The sequence below is a fragment of the Anopheles darlingi genome, chromosome 3, assembly GCF_943734745.1.
Source record: "Anopheles darlingi chromosome 3, idAnoDarlMG_H_01, whole genome shotgun sequence".
Classification (NCBI taxonomy): Eukaryota; Metazoa; Arthropoda; class Insecta; order Diptera; family Culicidae; genus Anopheles; species Anopheles darlingi.
In genome coordinates this window covers 60,897,042-60,914,541 of record NC_064875.1, presented here as the reverse complement: position 1 = coordinate 60,914,541, position 17,500 = coordinate 60,897,042, and the positions used below count along the sequence as shown (strand labels likewise).

At 51.6% G+C, this 17,500-nt stretch overlaps 2 protein-coding genes across 5 annotated transcripts in view; both read left to right on the top strand.

Moving 5' to 3' along the window:
• LOC125956719 (large proline-rich protein BAG6) overlaps positions 1 to 4,944 on the top strand; it is a 7,774-nt gene extending 2,830 nt beyond the window's left edge. Inside the window, exons 5-12 of one of the 4 annotated variants that reach the window (XM_049688838.1) lie at positions 1 to 54; positions 637 to 789; positions 1,140 to 1,674; positions 1,736 to 1,914; positions 2,015 to 2,193; positions 2,258 to 2,968; positions 3,044 to 3,538; positions 3,612 to 4,944. The exon at positions 1 to 54 is cut by the window's left edge and continues 487 nt beyond it. In XM_049688838.1, coding sequence (XP_049544795.1) covers positions 1 to 54; positions 637 to 789; positions 1,140 to 1,674; positions 1,736 to 1,914; positions 2,015 to 2,193; positions 2,258 to 2,968; positions 3,044 to 3,538; positions 3,612 to 4,046 — 2,741 coding nt within the window. In that variant the 3' untranslated portion in view covers positions 4,047 to 4,944. The remainder of the gene's footprint in view (positions 55 to 636; positions 790 to 1,139; positions 1,675 to 1,735; positions 1,915 to 2,014; positions 2,194 to 2,257; positions 2,969 to 3,043; positions 3,539 to 3,611) is intronic. The other 3 variants (XM_049688840.1, XM_049688839.1, XM_049688841.1) reach the window with 3 other exon arrangements.
• Positions 4,945 to 9,016: 4,072 nt separating this feature from the next.
• The window catches only part of LOC125956728 (insulin-like growth factor-binding protein complex acid labile subunit), a 12,126-nt gene continuing 3,642 nt past the window's right edge, over positions 9,017 to 17,500 (top strand). The window contains exons 1-2 of the mRNA XM_049688864.1: positions 9,017 to 10,829; positions 16,697 to 17,500. The exon at positions 16,697 to 17,500 is cut by the window's right edge and continues 214 nt beyond it. Coding sequence (XP_049544821.1) covers positions 10,528 to 10,829; positions 16,697 to 17,500 — 1,106 coding nt within the window. The 5' untranslated portion in view covers positions 9,017 to 10,527. The remainder of the gene's footprint in view (positions 10,830 to 16,696) is intronic.

Below are 17,500 nucleotides of genomic sequence, written 5' to 3'. Positions count from 1 at the left end.
TACAGCGGATGCGCAACCTTCTCAGCAACATGCAATCCCAGGGCCCTACGCCAGGTTAGAACAGTTGCCGCTTTGCTTAAGCTACCCGTACGTGGCCCCACCACGACGTCTGTGGATGGTTGCTGCAACTCAACGGTTGATCGTGGCTTATCCATTTTACGCTGTTAGTAGCTACACTCCTGTCGCGAGAACCGATCGGCTCCGGGAGCGCTAACCAATTATGGACGGTTTTGACGTTGGTTTTACGTGTTTGTCTTGGCTTAATGGCATTGTAGCGTAAATGTGTATTCTACTTATGATTGGGAATCATAACGTATTGCACCATTCGTATGCTTGCACCTTCAGAGAACGAGCGTGAGACCGAGACCTGGACATCTAACTGTGCCAGCTCGCGGCAAATGTTCCGTTGTATAGCACAGATTGTTCATGACTACTCGGAAAACAGAACACTATTTACTAACCCCCCTTGTGGCCCGCTCATGGTCAGGCTTGGTTTTGCGAATGTTCGTTGCCATCATACTAACCTCACGTAACGCCAGGGAGGACCAATGGTGTCTCTCTCTTCTGCTGTATTGTCCGATCCTACCCTGTCTCTCTCTCTCTCTTTCTCTCCGTGCTATCGATGTGTCCTTTCAGGAAGAAGACCGGGCCAATATGGACTTGTTGGGGCCACTCTGCTGACACCACGAGGCCCACGGGCTGCATCCGCTGATGGTCGACTGCAACCACAACCAACTGCCGGAACCGGGGCCGCAACGGCTCACTCACACCAGCATCCCGCCCCGAACGGTACATAATTAGTGAAAATCATTCGGGGTTTACTGCTAACGATTAACAATTGTTTCTGGTGGAGGTCTTTTCTCCTGCGAACCTACGAAGCTTGATCATAGAAGTGAATAGTAGAATTGTGGAATTTTGAGATTCGCATAGAAGCAAAGGGATTCTGTTGTTCCGTTCGCTAGATACATTTAACCTGTCCTGGCACAAGCTGCGATTGCATAAATGAGAAATTGCGTTCCTGTTATATAGTTCTCTCTCGGTAGTCTCGGTGGTTCTCTTACACTTAACATGGCTGTTGTCCCATCGACATCGCTTGAATGTAACGTTTGTTCTCTTTCTACCGATTGGTTTTCTTTTAGTTCTGCGACGATTAGTTACAACGGGAAATAATGCCGGTGCGGCAACGGCAGGTGCTGGTGGTCCAGCTCAACAACCTCTACCACCGAACCACCAGAACAGTACGGAAATGCAGATGGCACGGCTCATACAGGCCATGGTGAATGCTGCACCCATACACACAGACATCCATGTACAGATCAATACCGGCGGTGTTGATCATGGTGATGGTGGTAACACGCCGCCTACCGAATCAGCTGCCACCAGCCAGAACGGAGCACGTCCGCCATCCTCCTCTTCTGGGGACGCACCGGCCGGAAATCCTACCAATACCACCACCACCAACACCAACAGCAACACGAATGGTGGAGGAGAAGGTGTTCCGACAGCCGGTGTTCACTTCTTTCCACCACGGTTTGCCACCGTCACGCTGCCGACGACCTCAACACAGACGCGCTCTACATCACGACCGCACGTGCACAGTATCGCGCCACCGGCGGCATCACACATTCGCAACCTCCGGCCGATGCAGACGAACATTTTGTCCACGTTTGATCGGTAAGTCCGCTCGCTCTTCTTCGCTCTAGATGGTCTCTTATTGTAATTTCATTTCACGCAGCTTCCTACCGTGCAACAGCCATCACATACGCGAAACTAGTTTCTCCAATCAACAGCAACAAGATCGTGCTAGCAACACGGATAGCAGCAACCGCGAAAGAACCGGTGGTGATGGCACTGCTAGTCAGCCAACAGGAGCAGCAGCAGCAGCAGCAGCAACCGAAGCCAACATTCGTGCAGGTGAGAAAACATGGATACCCATAAAGGGAGCCTCTGGTGGACAAGCTTTATAAATTCTCTCTCTATATCTGTCTCTCTCTCTCTGTCTCGTTACCGCTAGCGCTCGCTCTAGTGCCGCTTCCGTTTACACTGTTTGGTAGCCAGATGACCATGGCTGATTTCACCAATTTGGTACCGAACCCGAACACACTGAACCGTATCCGTGGATCGCTGCAGACGTACATCAATCAGGCTCTTTCGCAAAACGGGGCCCCCATTAATGATGAAGCCATACGAGAGGTAGGTGCACTTGCGCTCTTTACAGTAGCAGTACCTTAAGGACTAATAATTTGTTTTGTTATAGCTGGCCACTAGAACCATCAACCAGTTGGCGGACGTTCTACAGCCGCTCGCTTCCTACGATCGGCCCGAGTACGATACGCACGCCTCCCTGGCCAACCTCATTCGCCACACGCTCCCTACCTGCGTCAACCTGATCCGGGAGGACAGCTCGAACCAGTTTGGGTTGCGCTTGATGCGCACGCTAGTCCAATTCGTGCGCCGCTTCTGCATGATTCTCGTGCAGGGCATTGGGCGCGAGAATGGTCGCCGTATTCTGGGCGACCTGTTGCGGGCCACACTACAGCTCAATCCGGCCACACAGCAGCAACAGTCAGCAGCTACAGCGGCCGGCCGTGAGCCGAACACTGTGATACAGGAGGTGCAGCGCGCCCTGCAACCAGTGCTTGATCGCTATCTGGAAGTAGCCAGTCGGCAGGATATGTTCGATGTGCAACCCTTCATGGTCATTCGACAGCCGGCGGCAGCGGCAGCCGCGGCCAGCGTGGCAAGCGCAGTAGCAGCAGCCGAAGCCAGCTCAACAGCGGCGGCATCAACGGCGGCAGCAGCAGCAGCAGCGGCCGCAGCAGCAGCAGCCGCTGCCGCCGCTGCTTCAGCCGCAGCGGTCGCTGCGGTAGCTGCTAACGCACGCGTACTGTCTGGCGATGGAACCGATAGCCGATCTTCCAGTATGTCCTCCACCGGAACAGCGACAACTGGTCAGCGGGAATCGAGCGTAAGTCTATCGTAGAATCGCAGCAAATCGCTGTAGACATACTAACGAGATATCGTCCTCGGATCCTTTATATAGCCGATGGAAGTGGACGATGTTGAAAGTACCTCTACGCCGGAGCTGGTGTCCGATATTGCGGAAATATCGATATCGTTCGGGCCACCGGCCATGAGCGTTGATCCCTGTGCGACAATCGTAATCACGGACAATGCGTTGGCCGCCGGTGATGTGGTAGTGCCCGTAGCTGGAACAGACATAGAATCCGATACCACCACCTCCTCTTCTTCCTCGTATGCATCAGTCAATGTTGATCAGCAACAGCAACAGCAGCAGCAACAGTCACAACAACAGCCATCATCGGTCGATAGCACGGGAGGAATGGCAGCAGCGGCGGCAGCAGTCGCACTGCGTGCAGCTTCGTTGGCCGATCCACCGATTCCACCACCCCGCCCGGTTGATGAAGATGAAGAAGAGCTACCGACGGTGATGATTGGTGCGGAATCGTGGCACCGGCATGTTCCCCCCAACTGGATACCGGTGATTACACGCGATCTTGGACGACAACGACGACAGGTAAGGCGCGCAATCATTCGCAGCGCAGATGGCGGATCAACTGACTAATGCAATGCTATTTCCAAACCACCAGAACCCACAGACACCGTTTTCCGACGCGTATATCTCGGGTATGTCGTCCAAACGTCGGAAGCTGATAGCAGAATCGAAGCCACCAAACGACGTGCCATCGCTCATCTCCGATGGAGTGCGACGATCGTTCCTAGGAAGCGGCGTAAACCCGTCGAACCTCATGGCAATTCCATCGGCGAGCAGCAGCAGCAGCAGCAGCAGCGCTACCATCACCGGTGGTTCGGCTACGTCAGGAGCCACTACTAGCAGCACCGGTACGACGACGAACCGGATCCGATCGCTCGATGAGCTGGCGAACAACATCGCTAGTGACAGTGCGCTGCAGATGTCGTATTGTGAGGCGATGAAGGCAAGCATACGGGACCGCTTGGCGAACGATCCGGATTACGATGCTACCCGGTTTCCGAATTGCTCCAAATATTTTGAAAAACAGTAATCGAACTATGTTGTGCAGATTCTTCAAACATGAGCTAGGGTAATGATAGACGGAAATCCCTACGATGGAGAGCCCGGAGGGATACATTTGAAATGAAGTAATGGTGAAGTTTAATGTAATGAAATTTATAGCATGTTACTGCACACGAACGGCCGCAGGTTGAACTTGTGCGAACACTTTAAATCAGAAGCAGCTGCATCAGCAGCAGTAGCAGCAGCAGTAGGAGTATGCGCTTTGGGTGCACTTGCGATCGTCGTGTGGGTATGGAATGTTAGATATTTAAATTCTCTCGTTTTCCATTTTCCTTTCCTAATCATTACTATTCAAACTTGCGTTGGGACAACTGAAACACACACACACACACACACACACACACACACACACACACACACACACACACACAGACACACACATTATGAATTGATGCTACTGGGGGATTATGTGAACGCACGACACACTTACCTCGCTTTTTTTCAGCAGCAAGCATTAGCGAGAGGCGGAAAGGGACGATCAATTCTTTTAAAACTTCGCTCTCGAGAATTGTCACAACACCGTTGTTTTCTCTTCCCTGTTTTAGCTTTTGTTCCATATTTATGCCTTTCCTCTCCCTTTTTTTTGTTCCCATTCTTTTGGAGCGCGTTTGCGCTTTTGCTGGATTTCAGCGCACAGCAATTCTGTGTTTGAAAAGGCGAAAGGAGGTTCCAGAGGCAGCGCCAGCAGAGCTGCACCGCTCTGGTGGGGGGGGGAGGGGGGAGCTCCCCGTTGCTCGGGAGGTCGGGAAAGGACGAAGTTTGATTATGAAGTTACAACCCCCTCCCACTAAACACTCTTATAATCTACTCATCGAAAACCCTAATAGAATGTTAAAATAAATCCAGCTCTAGTGTATCGGGACTACAAACCTGCGTTCTGTTTGGAATTAATTACCGTAGAAAGAAACGATGTACCAACACTACTACTGCGCAAAAGTACAGAATAATCGGAGCTGGCTTTGTGATGGAACCATTTCACATTTTGGGTTTAAGAATGTGAGAAGCCAAGCATCAATTAGTTAACCCGGCTATATTCCCTTCGCGGTTCTCCGCTAAAATCCAAATTTTGCTCCTTAATTTTATCCGGTACTTACCTTACTTACTATTTATAATGAATCACAATTAGATTTCACAGCAAACTAACTGAACTGATGGGCTAAACAAATCCTACACTACTCACCTTATTTTGGTCTGTTTTAGCTGCAATGGTTACTTGGATGCGATACATCAGCTCCACTTGATGCCAACTAGCTGGTAGACTTGATTGGTTTAGTTGAAAACGTCAATGTTAAACCTAAAACATAGATTACCAATGGTTCCTACGATTAAGATACTCTTTTTTACTCAATACTGCTTCGCGTTCCAACAAAGTGTTTATTTTTTTAGACTGCATCATGCTGGCGACTACTTGTCTATTCCTATCCAACTGCGCTGAACTGGTCGATGTTCACTGCAAAATGAGGACCGGCTTCTTGTACTGCAGCCCGAAACCGAACCGAGATTCCGCAAATATCGGCAGCACAATTAAAATGCCGATCTGAAAATTTACTGAAGCGAATATCGATCGAGCGATCGATGGAATTCCACTTGAGCCGACTGCCCCGTCCCCAGGGCGTGACCGCGACCCGGGATGGCGTAACGGTTTGCTTCTCGATTATTGCGTTTCGCTATCATCTACGAACGAACAACAAACATCTCAATGAGGCCATTTTCATTCATGTTTTTACGCCGTGAAACGCCAGTCCCGTCTCGCCGGGAAATCATGTGATCGCTGGAGGTGCGAGCGGTACACGGAGAAAGCCTTTTCTGTGTCCCCTTCCTCCGAGACACGCGGAATGTGAAGCATTTTAATGAGCACCCCCCACGGACGAGACGGGAAAGTTTCAATCCACTGGCACTGGCTTATCCTTCCTGCGTCATAACCTTGCCGATCGTCCTGGGGACTATCGATTCGAGAGTTTTCGAGTTTTTGTTCCAAACAAGTGGAAACCTGCGCTGTGTTGTGCTGCTGACCGATTGGGCGATGACGTTTCCCTCAGGGGATTCGAACAAATTCGATCGTCTCAAGAGTCGATGATCTTCGTGCGTCGGAATTCCTTTGCGAATCTGCTAGGACTCGTCGTGATTTATGCGTGAATGAGCGGCCACGGTAAAGCGCGCCATGGCGTCATGATAGAGGCACGATCATATGATCGTTTGCTACCTTTGTCCTTCACCTATTAATTCACCCCACTAATTTCTCTCCATTTTGCAACATCGCTCGCAGCTGTCCTTCCTTGTGCGTGCGTTCGAGGTGTAGTGTCATCCGCTGTAAGCAATTTAAGCTATATAGAACCTCCGTTAGCTTCGAGGATGAGTCATCTGATGCCAAAAACAAAAATTGAATACTGGTTTTGAGCAGACCTATCTTCGCCGGCGTTTTTTCTTCTTTTTTTTGCGATCTTTGGGTCAAAAGCATCACTTGTATTTGGCTACCAGGAACCGGCCGCCTCCATCGACATACCGACAGGCGTGGGGTGCGGGTGTGGACGCACGCTATTTTTAGCCCGTTTATCACGCGGTTGCAGCAGGTTATAATTATCAAAACGACACATTCTCCATCCTCTCCAACCGCAAAAATATCTTTCATAAAAATATCACCTTCATCCCATCATGTATTCCATGCGGTCTAAAATTAAAAATCCTCTCCTCCACACACGTATCCCTCCCTCTCACCACCGAAGTGACGGGGATGACATGCGATCTCCGCAAGGTGGGTGGATTAAATTCGGAATCAACAACAATTCGAAGAATGTCAAACACCACCGCTCCCCAACCGGGCCGCAATACGGTCCGGGATCCGTGATATCAGCAACAGCAGCAACGGGCAGAAGATATAAATTCGCTTCCCCTTGACAACTGGTCTACCGAACCATCGGTCGGTCATCGCTGCTGGCGCCACCGGAGCGTGTTTGGACAGGTTTACGAGTTTGTTTTTCTTTTCACTTTTCCTTTATTTTTCGATTATTCTGACCGATCTCTGTCGAATTTGCAATTCCGAATTCCGACAGCAGCAGCAATAACAGTGGTTCACACATTCCGAACGCTTAATTAATTGATCCTCGTTTTTGATCAGCGAATGTAACGAAGTAGGCTGAAGATTCCTTTTCCCCTTTCGTTTCGTTTTTTCATCAACAACAATCAGGGTAACTGACAACCTCCCGTGGTGGAGAAGGTTCGTTGCTCAGCCTCCGCGGTAAGCATGCTGTCTCTGGTAACCGCGTACACATCGCGTGCTACCTCGATACCGTTGCTACAACCCTCCACGTGGTCTGATCTGTGGTGGCTAGTACGATCCGTCAGCAGTAAGAATGTTCGGGGCTTTTCTCTTGCGGCTGCCTCGGTATTGTAACTTGCAATTCGCTCGATCCGTCATCGTCAGCCTGATACGATCATGAGTCCACGCGCCATCCATGTTGTGATACGATCATCATCATCCTCATTATCATCACAGAAAGAGTGGCCACGCCACCCGACTGTCCCGATAAGATCAAATTAATTTTATTTATCGCCCTTAATCACACGCACGGTCACGGTAATTAATTAGTGACCGACAACGCGAGCGGATTCCTCGTGCGAGGTGGCGCCTAACTCCAGGAAATCCGCCATTTATCACCGAATCCCCCCCCCCCCCCCCCCATCAGCATCCCGGGGCGCCCCCGGATTGGACGCACGCATCTTTTGCATACCGTTTAACCAGCGTACCGGAACGGGACGGTTGTTATTCGTTCTTCTTCAGCTGATTCTTCTGTCGCGCCGTGGCGCCTGTCGACCGCCCACTGCTGAGGAGCGTTCCGCGTGCGAATGCGTGGAATGCGAGAAGGTATGCAAAGCATTTCGCATTTCCTGTGGTAATCCTTTTTTTGACACCTTTTTGGGGGAGGGAGTGCCTTGCAATGGATGAAATTTCAAGCTTGTTCTGAAGCAAACAAGCGGTGCTAAAGGTGCTGTCATGTCCGTTTATGAGAGTTATAAATTTGTCTACATTGTGTCTACGAAGTATTCTTGCAACGATGCGGCCATTAAATTGTGAAAATGCACTGAGACAGTTGTGAATAAATGTCGACAGAGACCATCAAGTACTCATTGGTTGCATGATCGCTATAGCGACTATAGTTGCTAGCCTGTTGCCCTGGACAACTCTTTCAGAGTAGACCGCTCTTGACAAGATTCTACGTAAAAGATAGGACTTTACTATGCGGAAATATGATTCCGGTGATGTGAAATGATCAAACTGGAAGAAAAGTAAACACACAACATTTGCAACAAACTATGATTCATAAAAAAAAAATTAAGAACTCCACTACAAGTACAATCACAAAAATTACCAAGAACAAAGTTTATCTTTCGAACATTTGAGTTTGATTCCTCTGCTTACTTTGTTATTAAATTATGACCGTTAACAGATAGAGATGATTGAAAATGTGTTATGATAATTTAAAACAGATTTCCCTTAACTGTTTCCCTAATTTCAAAAATTTTTTTGGGATTTTCAGCGAAAAAAAACACCCCAAAAATGCATTCCAAACGCGGGCGAACAGCGTTGGTAGTAAACCATTGGTGGCGCCTGCTGGAACCCTGACGACCACCCTCCCATCATCACCTGAACACGAGCACCGAGAACGATCGGGTGGCACGAGCGTAGCATAAACGGAGCGGAGAGCGCTCGGGAGGAGCAGCGCAGCGAGCATACGAGAGATGAGCTGGCAAAGAGACAAACGACGACAGTAAGCGAGAAAGGAAGAGCAACACCGAGTAAGAGAGAGAGACCTGGCCACGAACCGACAGGACACGAGAAGCGCGATGGCAGCGATCGGATTAAGCGCCGGGCGAGTTCGGGTTTTCCACGTTTTCTTAAAAGGAAACTGCCGGTAACGCTCCGCGCTCAGTCACTCGTCGGATGCTGCGGAGATAATAGAGCGCCGTACTCAGTCCAGAGCCTCCGGGGGGAGGCCAAGAAGCTAACGAATGCTGTGACACACCTTCGGACTACTATTTGAACGCCAGAACGACGACCGCATCGGTGTACTGTGTGTAGTGGTAAAGGTAGGAGTGAATTCTCGCCGGTGATCCAAACCCGTCGCTGAGTCGCTTCCAGCCGCGGAAGAGTGATCGCGAGTAGTAGTACCAGCGGTCCTAGCACTCTGCTTAGTGAATCGGTCACACGGCCAGCCAGAGTAAGGTCTGCTGGACCACGACGACGACGACGACGAACGGTGTCTGGTGCAGTCTTATCGGACGGGCCCAACAAGGAACGGTGCGTTGTAGTAGCGTGAACCTCGAGAACTCCGAGGGAAGTTCGAGAGTTGTTGCGATCGATCGACGTTGTGGAGTGCGATTGTGGCTAGAACGCGTATGTGCGTGCGTACGTTCGTGCGTGGTGTGCGATTGTGAGTGTATAGTGTCGGTGTCCCCCGGTGTTGTTGTCCCCCGAATCTTCCGTCGGGGGTTTCCACGGGCGTGGTGCTGTTACTGTTGCTGCCGTTGCCTTTGGTTGCAGGGGCGCACCGTGTTTGTGTGTTTTTGCTGCTGCGTACCGTGTTGTCTGTTGTGAGTCAGGTCTTATCAGCCGTCGGCAGCAGGCAGGCAGACAGAGCAGAGCAGACAGCGCAGCAATCAGCAATCGAAGTGACATATTAAGCCATCGAAGCACACGCACCAAGAACGGAGAAGTGAAGAGAAAGAGAGAAAGAGTAGCGAAAGAAGCAGAAGAAGAAACGGGGTTCCGCAACCGATCCGTCCTGTCGATCGGTGTTGATCGGTTATTCGACTTTTCGCCAAACAGTTCTTCGGGGTGTTTTCCGTTATCCGAAACCCCTGCGCCCGGTCGTGGGCTCACATTACTGCTGGTTGTGCAAGCGCCTCCCAAGCTCCTCCCAAGGCCTGAGGTCTACACAGAGAGTTATACTGGTCCGTGGGAAATTGGAATTTTTGCTTGTTTGTGCCGCGCTATCGCCGATGCCGCCGGTGGCGCCAAGAGTGGTGTCGACCATCGCATTATCGCTGACCTAGCCACAGACACAGCAGCCGCCAGAAGTTGCCAGATTCGCCATACGCAATCCGATTGATCCCCTCGAAAGGAGGTGAATCCGTGGACCGTGTATTATTGTGTGTTTGTGTGTGTGTCAGCACAGAGGATCAGCTGCGATCAGCTGGTCCAAGATTCGTGAGAGACGATTCGTTTCTGCGTAAAAACATGAGCAGCGTGACCAGCAACTAGAACCGTTCGAACGTGTGTGTGTGCGTGTGTGTGTGTGCAACAGGGTGCATCCACAGCAACAACAACCCGGGTCAGGAACGATCAGAGCGCGGAAAGCGCGGATTTTGAAATCGAGAAGACTCCCTCTCTCGCTTGTCTCCTCCCTGGTCCCGCCGGTGGCCCAGCCTCCCTTCCCTTCACCGAGCCAATCATGGCCACGCTGCTGTATACGATCATCGGCATGACGGCGAGCGCATCGCTGAACTGTGCGGTGCGCCGCGAAATCTCGCCCTGCACCTGCTCGCCCGGCTTCTTCGCCAACAACATTGACGTCAAGTGCGAACAGATGGAGTCGTTCGGGCAGGTCGTCAATGCGCTGCAGGATCGCTTCACCGAGGATCACAACATCTGGCTGACGATCTCGCACTCGCAGCTGCTCGATCTGGCCGCGCTGTCCTTCTGGGAGATGAACATGAACATCAAATCGCTCCGGATAAACTATGACAATCTCAGGTAAGGACCCGTCGAACCTTGTTTACCTTGTCAGCACACGACGAACCGTACGTATAGCGGCGACGCACACCACACCATTCACCCCGACTCGTTCGCACTCTGATAAGGAGAAAGACACACACGTACCACAACCACCACCGGCCAGGCCAACCTGGCACTGGTTGTGTGTGAAAGTCCATTAGCGTGACGATTACGCGATTATGCCGCGTGTGGTGACCGCGGCATTGAGTTCCCCTTTTTTGAACCGACCGATCGACTACTGACGATCGAGTCGCACCAGTCGTGGTGGTGAGTGGCGATCGATGATCCGCTCTCATCTGCCTCATGCTCGTGTCCCCTGCTCGTGTCTGCGTTGTTATCTCGTTCCTCCTTCCGTCGGCGGCAGCAGCGGCGGCGGCGGCTTGGACACACTGAGCCAAAGGTTTCCATCGTACGGTGAACCGTACGTGCAGGGATTGATGTCTATGTGTGAGGAGGAACAGGATCGTCACGGCGTAAACAATAACAAAACAACGGCACCGCGTCAGTGGCCAACAACAAACAACGAGCACCGATCTTCGTAGTAGCAGCAGCAGCAGCAGCACAAGCGGTCACCGGCGATCCGATCGCACCACGAAACTGTCATGCTGCGGGTGACGTGCATCAGGAAGTGCAATTCCCGGCGGTTCGGCTCAGCGCGCAGAGAGTTTCCGATTTCCCTCTGTTGCGCGATGCGGTAATACACGATGCTAGGGCGTGACGCGAGCGAGAAGTGGATCGGGAATGCACTGCCGTGATCGGGGATGTACTTTGCACAAGCGCGATCGCGGTGACTAGACGCGCGTGACGCTGTAGCTAAGAGAGGCGTTGGCGTTTGGACGTTTGAATTGTCCTATAAGGGTGAAAAAGAAGCTTGATCTCCATTTTGATCGTGTACTAGAAGTTTCGTTACTGATGGCAAACAGTCTCACGATCACAACGGCTTTACTTATTCAGATCTATTAACACCCAAGACCCTGGAGTAAATAGGCATTTAAACTACGTCAAAGTGCTCGAAAACGGCCGAAGGACTCATCGCAAACGCACTGCCAGTCTTTCCACACTCTATCCCATTCGTTCCAAAGTAAGGGTTTTGTTACGGGGAGTCGGGCTCGAGCATATTTACTCAGCTGCGCGGCCGCTGATAAAGTCTCCCTGGTCTGCTCCTAAGGACCGGTACCTGCCACTTGAACCGTGAGAAACAAACCCCGCAAGGAAGGAAAGGACACAAAACAAACAATCTGCATCGCCATCGCCATCATGATATCAACAACTGCCATATTGTTTGTGCTGGTTGTGGGTTTTTACACCGTCCGGTGGTGTGCCGGGGTTTTCCTGAAACGTCGCCATTAACCACCATGTGTGTTTCCGGTGACGCCGACAAGTTTCGAGGCGCTCTCGCGTGGACGTCTCGCGAGGCTTTGGTCGAGCTGTTGCAGTTCCCAGCAGCAATAATTATCGAATCATGATTAGCAGCCTTTGTTCGCTCCGATAATATGTGATTTTTGCTGGTGCGCCTTCACGGCCTACCAGGCGTCCGCTTTTTACTTTCTCTCACCGTAACCAGGCACATGTTTAGAGGCACGCGTTGAAAGATCGAAGTAAGATTGATCGCTGTGCAACGGAGGTTGATCAAAAAGCCATCGGAAACTTCCGCAAGGTATTGCATCTCGGTGAAATGTATTCTTTCGCCAAGTCCAGGGAAATAAGAACAAATGCTCCAATCGCTATCAGCCGGCAATACTGCGACGTAGAAAAACCGCCCGGACAGCGGACGGTCGGAGATTCCGCCACACGATGCCGCATTGGTGATGATCGGTGGACACGAACGTGGACAAGCCCGCGTGGACCAGTTGACACCGGGTGCGGTGCAGAGTTTAATTGAATTATCATTGATTGATTCCAATTAGCGTTTCCGAACCGGGCTCTAATCGAATCACAACGGCACCGTGCAGTGGTGCTACGGCCAGCACGACCGCACGATGTGATCGAACCCCTTTTCCGAGACGGACAGCAATCGAGCCGGGGGGTGGAGGGGAGGGGAGGGGAGTTAAGGCGCCACCCGAACAGTGGCTACCATTCACGCCACCACCAACGGCCAGCAGCGTTGGCATAGTGGTGCGGTCGACGTAGTCGGTGAGGTATTCCTGGAGGAAATTCCCAGGAACCGTTGAACCCACTCTGGTGGAATCCGATGGGTGTTTGGTTCATTCTTGGTTCGCTAACCGTTCTCGCCGTTCGGTCCGTTGGTCGGTCAACAATGCAGTTCCCTCATTACGGCCGACATACGGGTTTATGGGTACACTTGAGTGGCCGGCCAGATGCAAATGGGCCGTCCCATCCGATTGTGATCGGCATGTGCTCCTTGGCATGTGTGTGTGTGTGTGTGTGTGTGTGTGTATGTGTTCCAGTCGCTTCCACGCTGCGGTTAGCCTCCGACGCTACATTCCAGGTCTCGCGTGGCTGAGAACGCTGACCGATGCGATCGCTCGACGGCGAAGCAGCATAGCATAGTCTCTGTGATCTCTGCATCTGCCACTATCAAGATCGCCAGCATGCGAACAGTTGAAGTTATGTCCAGAAAGGGCCATAGCGTGTCTATGTGCGTGGCCATGATACACCTTCCAGTGGGCTTCATCTAAACCAGACGCCATCAGCTGGGTTTTGCGTCATTTGCGGCAAGCTAGGTGGCACATGATAACCATCACCTGGATACACTGACAAGGCTGTGCGTTCCTGTATTAGAAAGGTAGCAGGAAACCTGCCACCACCCTGTTCGAGGACTGCTTAACTGTCGAAAGTAATCGATATACTCCTGCTCGACCCGCTTCGCAAAATTCGCTTCGTAATGCTGACGCAAATGACGATTCCACGACGCAGCGTACAAGCAAGTGTTTGACCGGACATTCTGGTCCGGTTTGCTGATGGCCACCGAAGGGTTGCAACGGGCACGGGGTTCAGCCTACGAGCCCCGATTATGTATATCTCGCTCCTCGGTTAAAGGGGTCGGCACGCCCACCAAACACCCATCCCACCATCAAACTGTCACGTCGTCACTGTTGAAATGCGTCATTCCCGCGGGTTTGCTCAGGGGCGCCATCATCTAGGGCCACCGACGGAACATCCTGCATCGTGAAAGTCCTGCTGCCTGCCTGGGGACATTACAAACAGAGCACCGCCAGAGAGCTGCTATGGATGCTGCGATGGAAGGAGAGCAGCACGCCAGCATTCTTGTGTCGTGTGCTGTGTGTGACTTATCTGGATTCCGTGCGCTACGATCTAGCCCCTCCCGGTCGGTTGGAACGTGTTGAATCGCGGTGTGGCATCTCTGCAGAATCCCTTCCTTCTCGGTTCCTCTCTATTCGCGCGGTCCCTCCTGCACTGCCGCTGTCTGGCAGTGTGGAAAGGCAGTGTGGCCACTGATGGGATAATGCGACGGCAGATTTACGGCTAGTTTCGCTTAGTAGCCAACTTTTGTTGCTTACTGTTACGGCGAGAGTTTACATTAGTAGAAGGCGATCCAGCGATAGCTGAGAGTATACGGAAGTATATGCTGGAATCCTAGAAATACCGAATGTTCAGAATAGTATCTGTACAATCCCTACACATTCAGTTTCAGTGCAATAATTTGTTCGCAATCCATTAATAAATTATACCAAGCCAATTTGGAATGGAAAGTGAAAGAAACACGATATCCAGAATATTGCTCGGAATAACCTTAGTTGATATTCGACGGTATCCCTCGTTCTAAATTGTTAATTGAAGTTTTAAGCATTCAATTTAGCAAAGATCTTCGAGCAAAGAGTGCATCGTTTACACTCCTCATAGCAGAGCCGACCAATTTCAATCAGGATTTAATGGCCAAGCTTCTTGATGCTCGTGTCCATTCCCGCTTCTCTTAAGAGTGCGGGAGTTTCTCTCCAGTAAATTCCATAAATGAAAACGATATCGAAATAAAACGCACAGCCGATTCCTGTTAGTGTGATTTCTCGCAGCCTGCTACTGCTGGTTGTCAGGTCGAAAAACCCCTAAACTTTCATCGGAGCTGTCCGAACCGGTTAAGATTGCGGGCGATGGGTTGATTGAAATACGAGGCCCAACCATTGGGGTCCGATCGCTGGCCTCGCTGGCAGGGGTCTAGAATTGGGTTCAGTTTCGCAGGTTAAACGGCTGGCGCCATCGCTGACGACGTCGACGACGATGATGATGATGTAGTTCGTTTTGTCGTGTCGTGAGTGTCTGGTTTGCCGGAGTGTCTTTTGCCTTCTACACACTAGAGTGCAAACGGCTTAGCGAGGAATTGCGTGACGTCGACCGGCGGCCACCGGAGCAAATCGTCACGGCAAATGGACGACGACGACGACAAGTGAAAGAAATGGACGCCACGTGTACATTGACTGGAGCTGAGGGCCCCCGAGGCTCGGTGCTCGGTACGATGTAGCCTCGATCGATCGAGTTTGGAATCGGTGAATCGAGGCCGAAAGACGGGGCGAAATGGTGGTTTTGAGGTTATCTCGACCAGCAACATGGCGTCCACTATCGTCGCTGGCGTCGTCGTCGTGGTCTGGCGGATGGCGTCAAATTTTACGATCCAACTGCCGTTGTCCGATCGTCGGCGACAGTGAACGACAGCGAGCGCGTTATCAATTCGCTCCGTCGCCCCGCGTGCCGTTCGCCACACAGTGGCTGCCGAACGGCAATAACAATAATGTTTAATAATTTCTGCACTGATTTACGATCGTGTTAATTGGTTCAGGCACCAGTCCAGACCGGGCCACGCAGTTGCCGCATCGCATCTTGAACGGCGCAACGAGCGCGACTGCATTGTTGTGCCCTGCGGTCAGCCCTTCACATACACACACACACACACACACACACACACACACACACACACACACACACACAGCTTCATTCACAATTCGTCTCGCTGCGCCGCAGCTCGACCGCATCGTTGGGCTTTGCGTTCTATTAATTAATTAAATCAGAACCTATGGAACCATTTAACACTTGCCTGACACTGGACACCAGGAATCACGAGCTGTTGTAGGAGACGCAGACTGCGACTCGCTGCACACTCTTGAGATTGCACTATCTCGCTCCCCCGGTGGCACTCGCTGGACACTACTGCATGCATCAGGTAACGGAGGAGTGGTGAAGGGACACTATGATGTTGATGCTGATGACGATGATGATGATGATGTGGTACTTGATTTCTGCTGACCCTCCCTTTATGAACTCTACCGAACGAGGAACACAAACACGCGGCAGCCTCCTCCATTCATGAACCTGAGCAGATCTACTTGAAGCATTCGTCGTACCGCTATAGCGTCGGTTACTTTGCTAACGGCTATCGTAATACATAGGATTTGTCTGCAGGAGTTGCACCGCAGACACCTAACGCTGGACAACTTGTGAGGTTCCGGTCCGGCGAGGTTCCAATCCAATCACGCTTGCACGGCCAATCAGACATCTTACAAACAAACAAATAAACAAACCAACAAACAATGTGTCGATGGCGCCACCAATTATCAGGTGACCGATGATACGTTGCCGGTGACCGATCAATCGCGAGCCGGCGTCTACTAGTGACGATTCGCGACGAATAGTAAACACACACAGCAGCAGCAGCAGCAGCAGCAGCAGCAGCAGCAACTAGCAGCGATATGTTTGGCGGGAAAGTTGCAACTAAACATTGGGGGAAAACCTTCTGTCTGCCTCAGCAGGCCGGTTTTTTTTTTAGTACAGAATCCAGACTTCCAGGCGTATACTTACAACCGTAGAAGAGTAATCCCTAAGTCTCGTGACTCGATTTTTATCGAATTATTTCCGTTGTTCCTTCTCCCCGCTAGCCAACTGCCGGTTTCGACGTTCCGCAATCTACCCCGATTGGATCTGTTCAGTGCCGCGGACAACCTGCTGGAGGAGATACCGCCGGACATGTTCGAGCAGATGCCGAACCTGGGCACGCTGGATCTGGCACGCAGCCGCATCCGTTACGTATCCGGTGACACATTTCAACATCTGCAGAACCTTCGGCATCTTATCCTGGGTAGTAACCAACTGTCCCGGCTCGACACGGACGCACTCCCGAAGACGATCCAATCGCTGCAGTTGAGCGTGAACTCGCTACGCTCGCTAAACGGCAGCGTTCGGCACCTGGACGAGCTGAAGCTGCTGTTCGTCAACGAGAACAACCTGACGACGCTGGCCGGTGAGCTGCCGCGCGGTTCGCCCAACCTCATCATGATCTCGGTTCACCACAACCGCCTCGAAGCGCTGCCAGTCGAGATCCGCTACCTGAAGAACCTGGACCACCTGTCCATCCAGAACAATCGGCTCCGGTCGCTCGATGGACTGCTGGCACGGGCCACTCACCTCACGAAGCTGATCGCCAACGACAATCTGATCGAGGAGCTGCACCGGGATGAATTCCTCGAGGTCGAACGGATGGAGGAGCTCAACCTGGCCGGCAACCGGCTAACGCACCTGAACGGTTCGCTGCTCCACTGCAAGGGTCTGATCAATGCGAACTTTAGTGAGAATCGGCTGAAGGAGTTCTCGCTGCAGGAGGTGGCCGGATTGCGCAAACTGCGCCTGCTTGACCTCTCGCACAACCGCATCGAGGTGTTGGCCGGCCGGATGGAGAACATGAT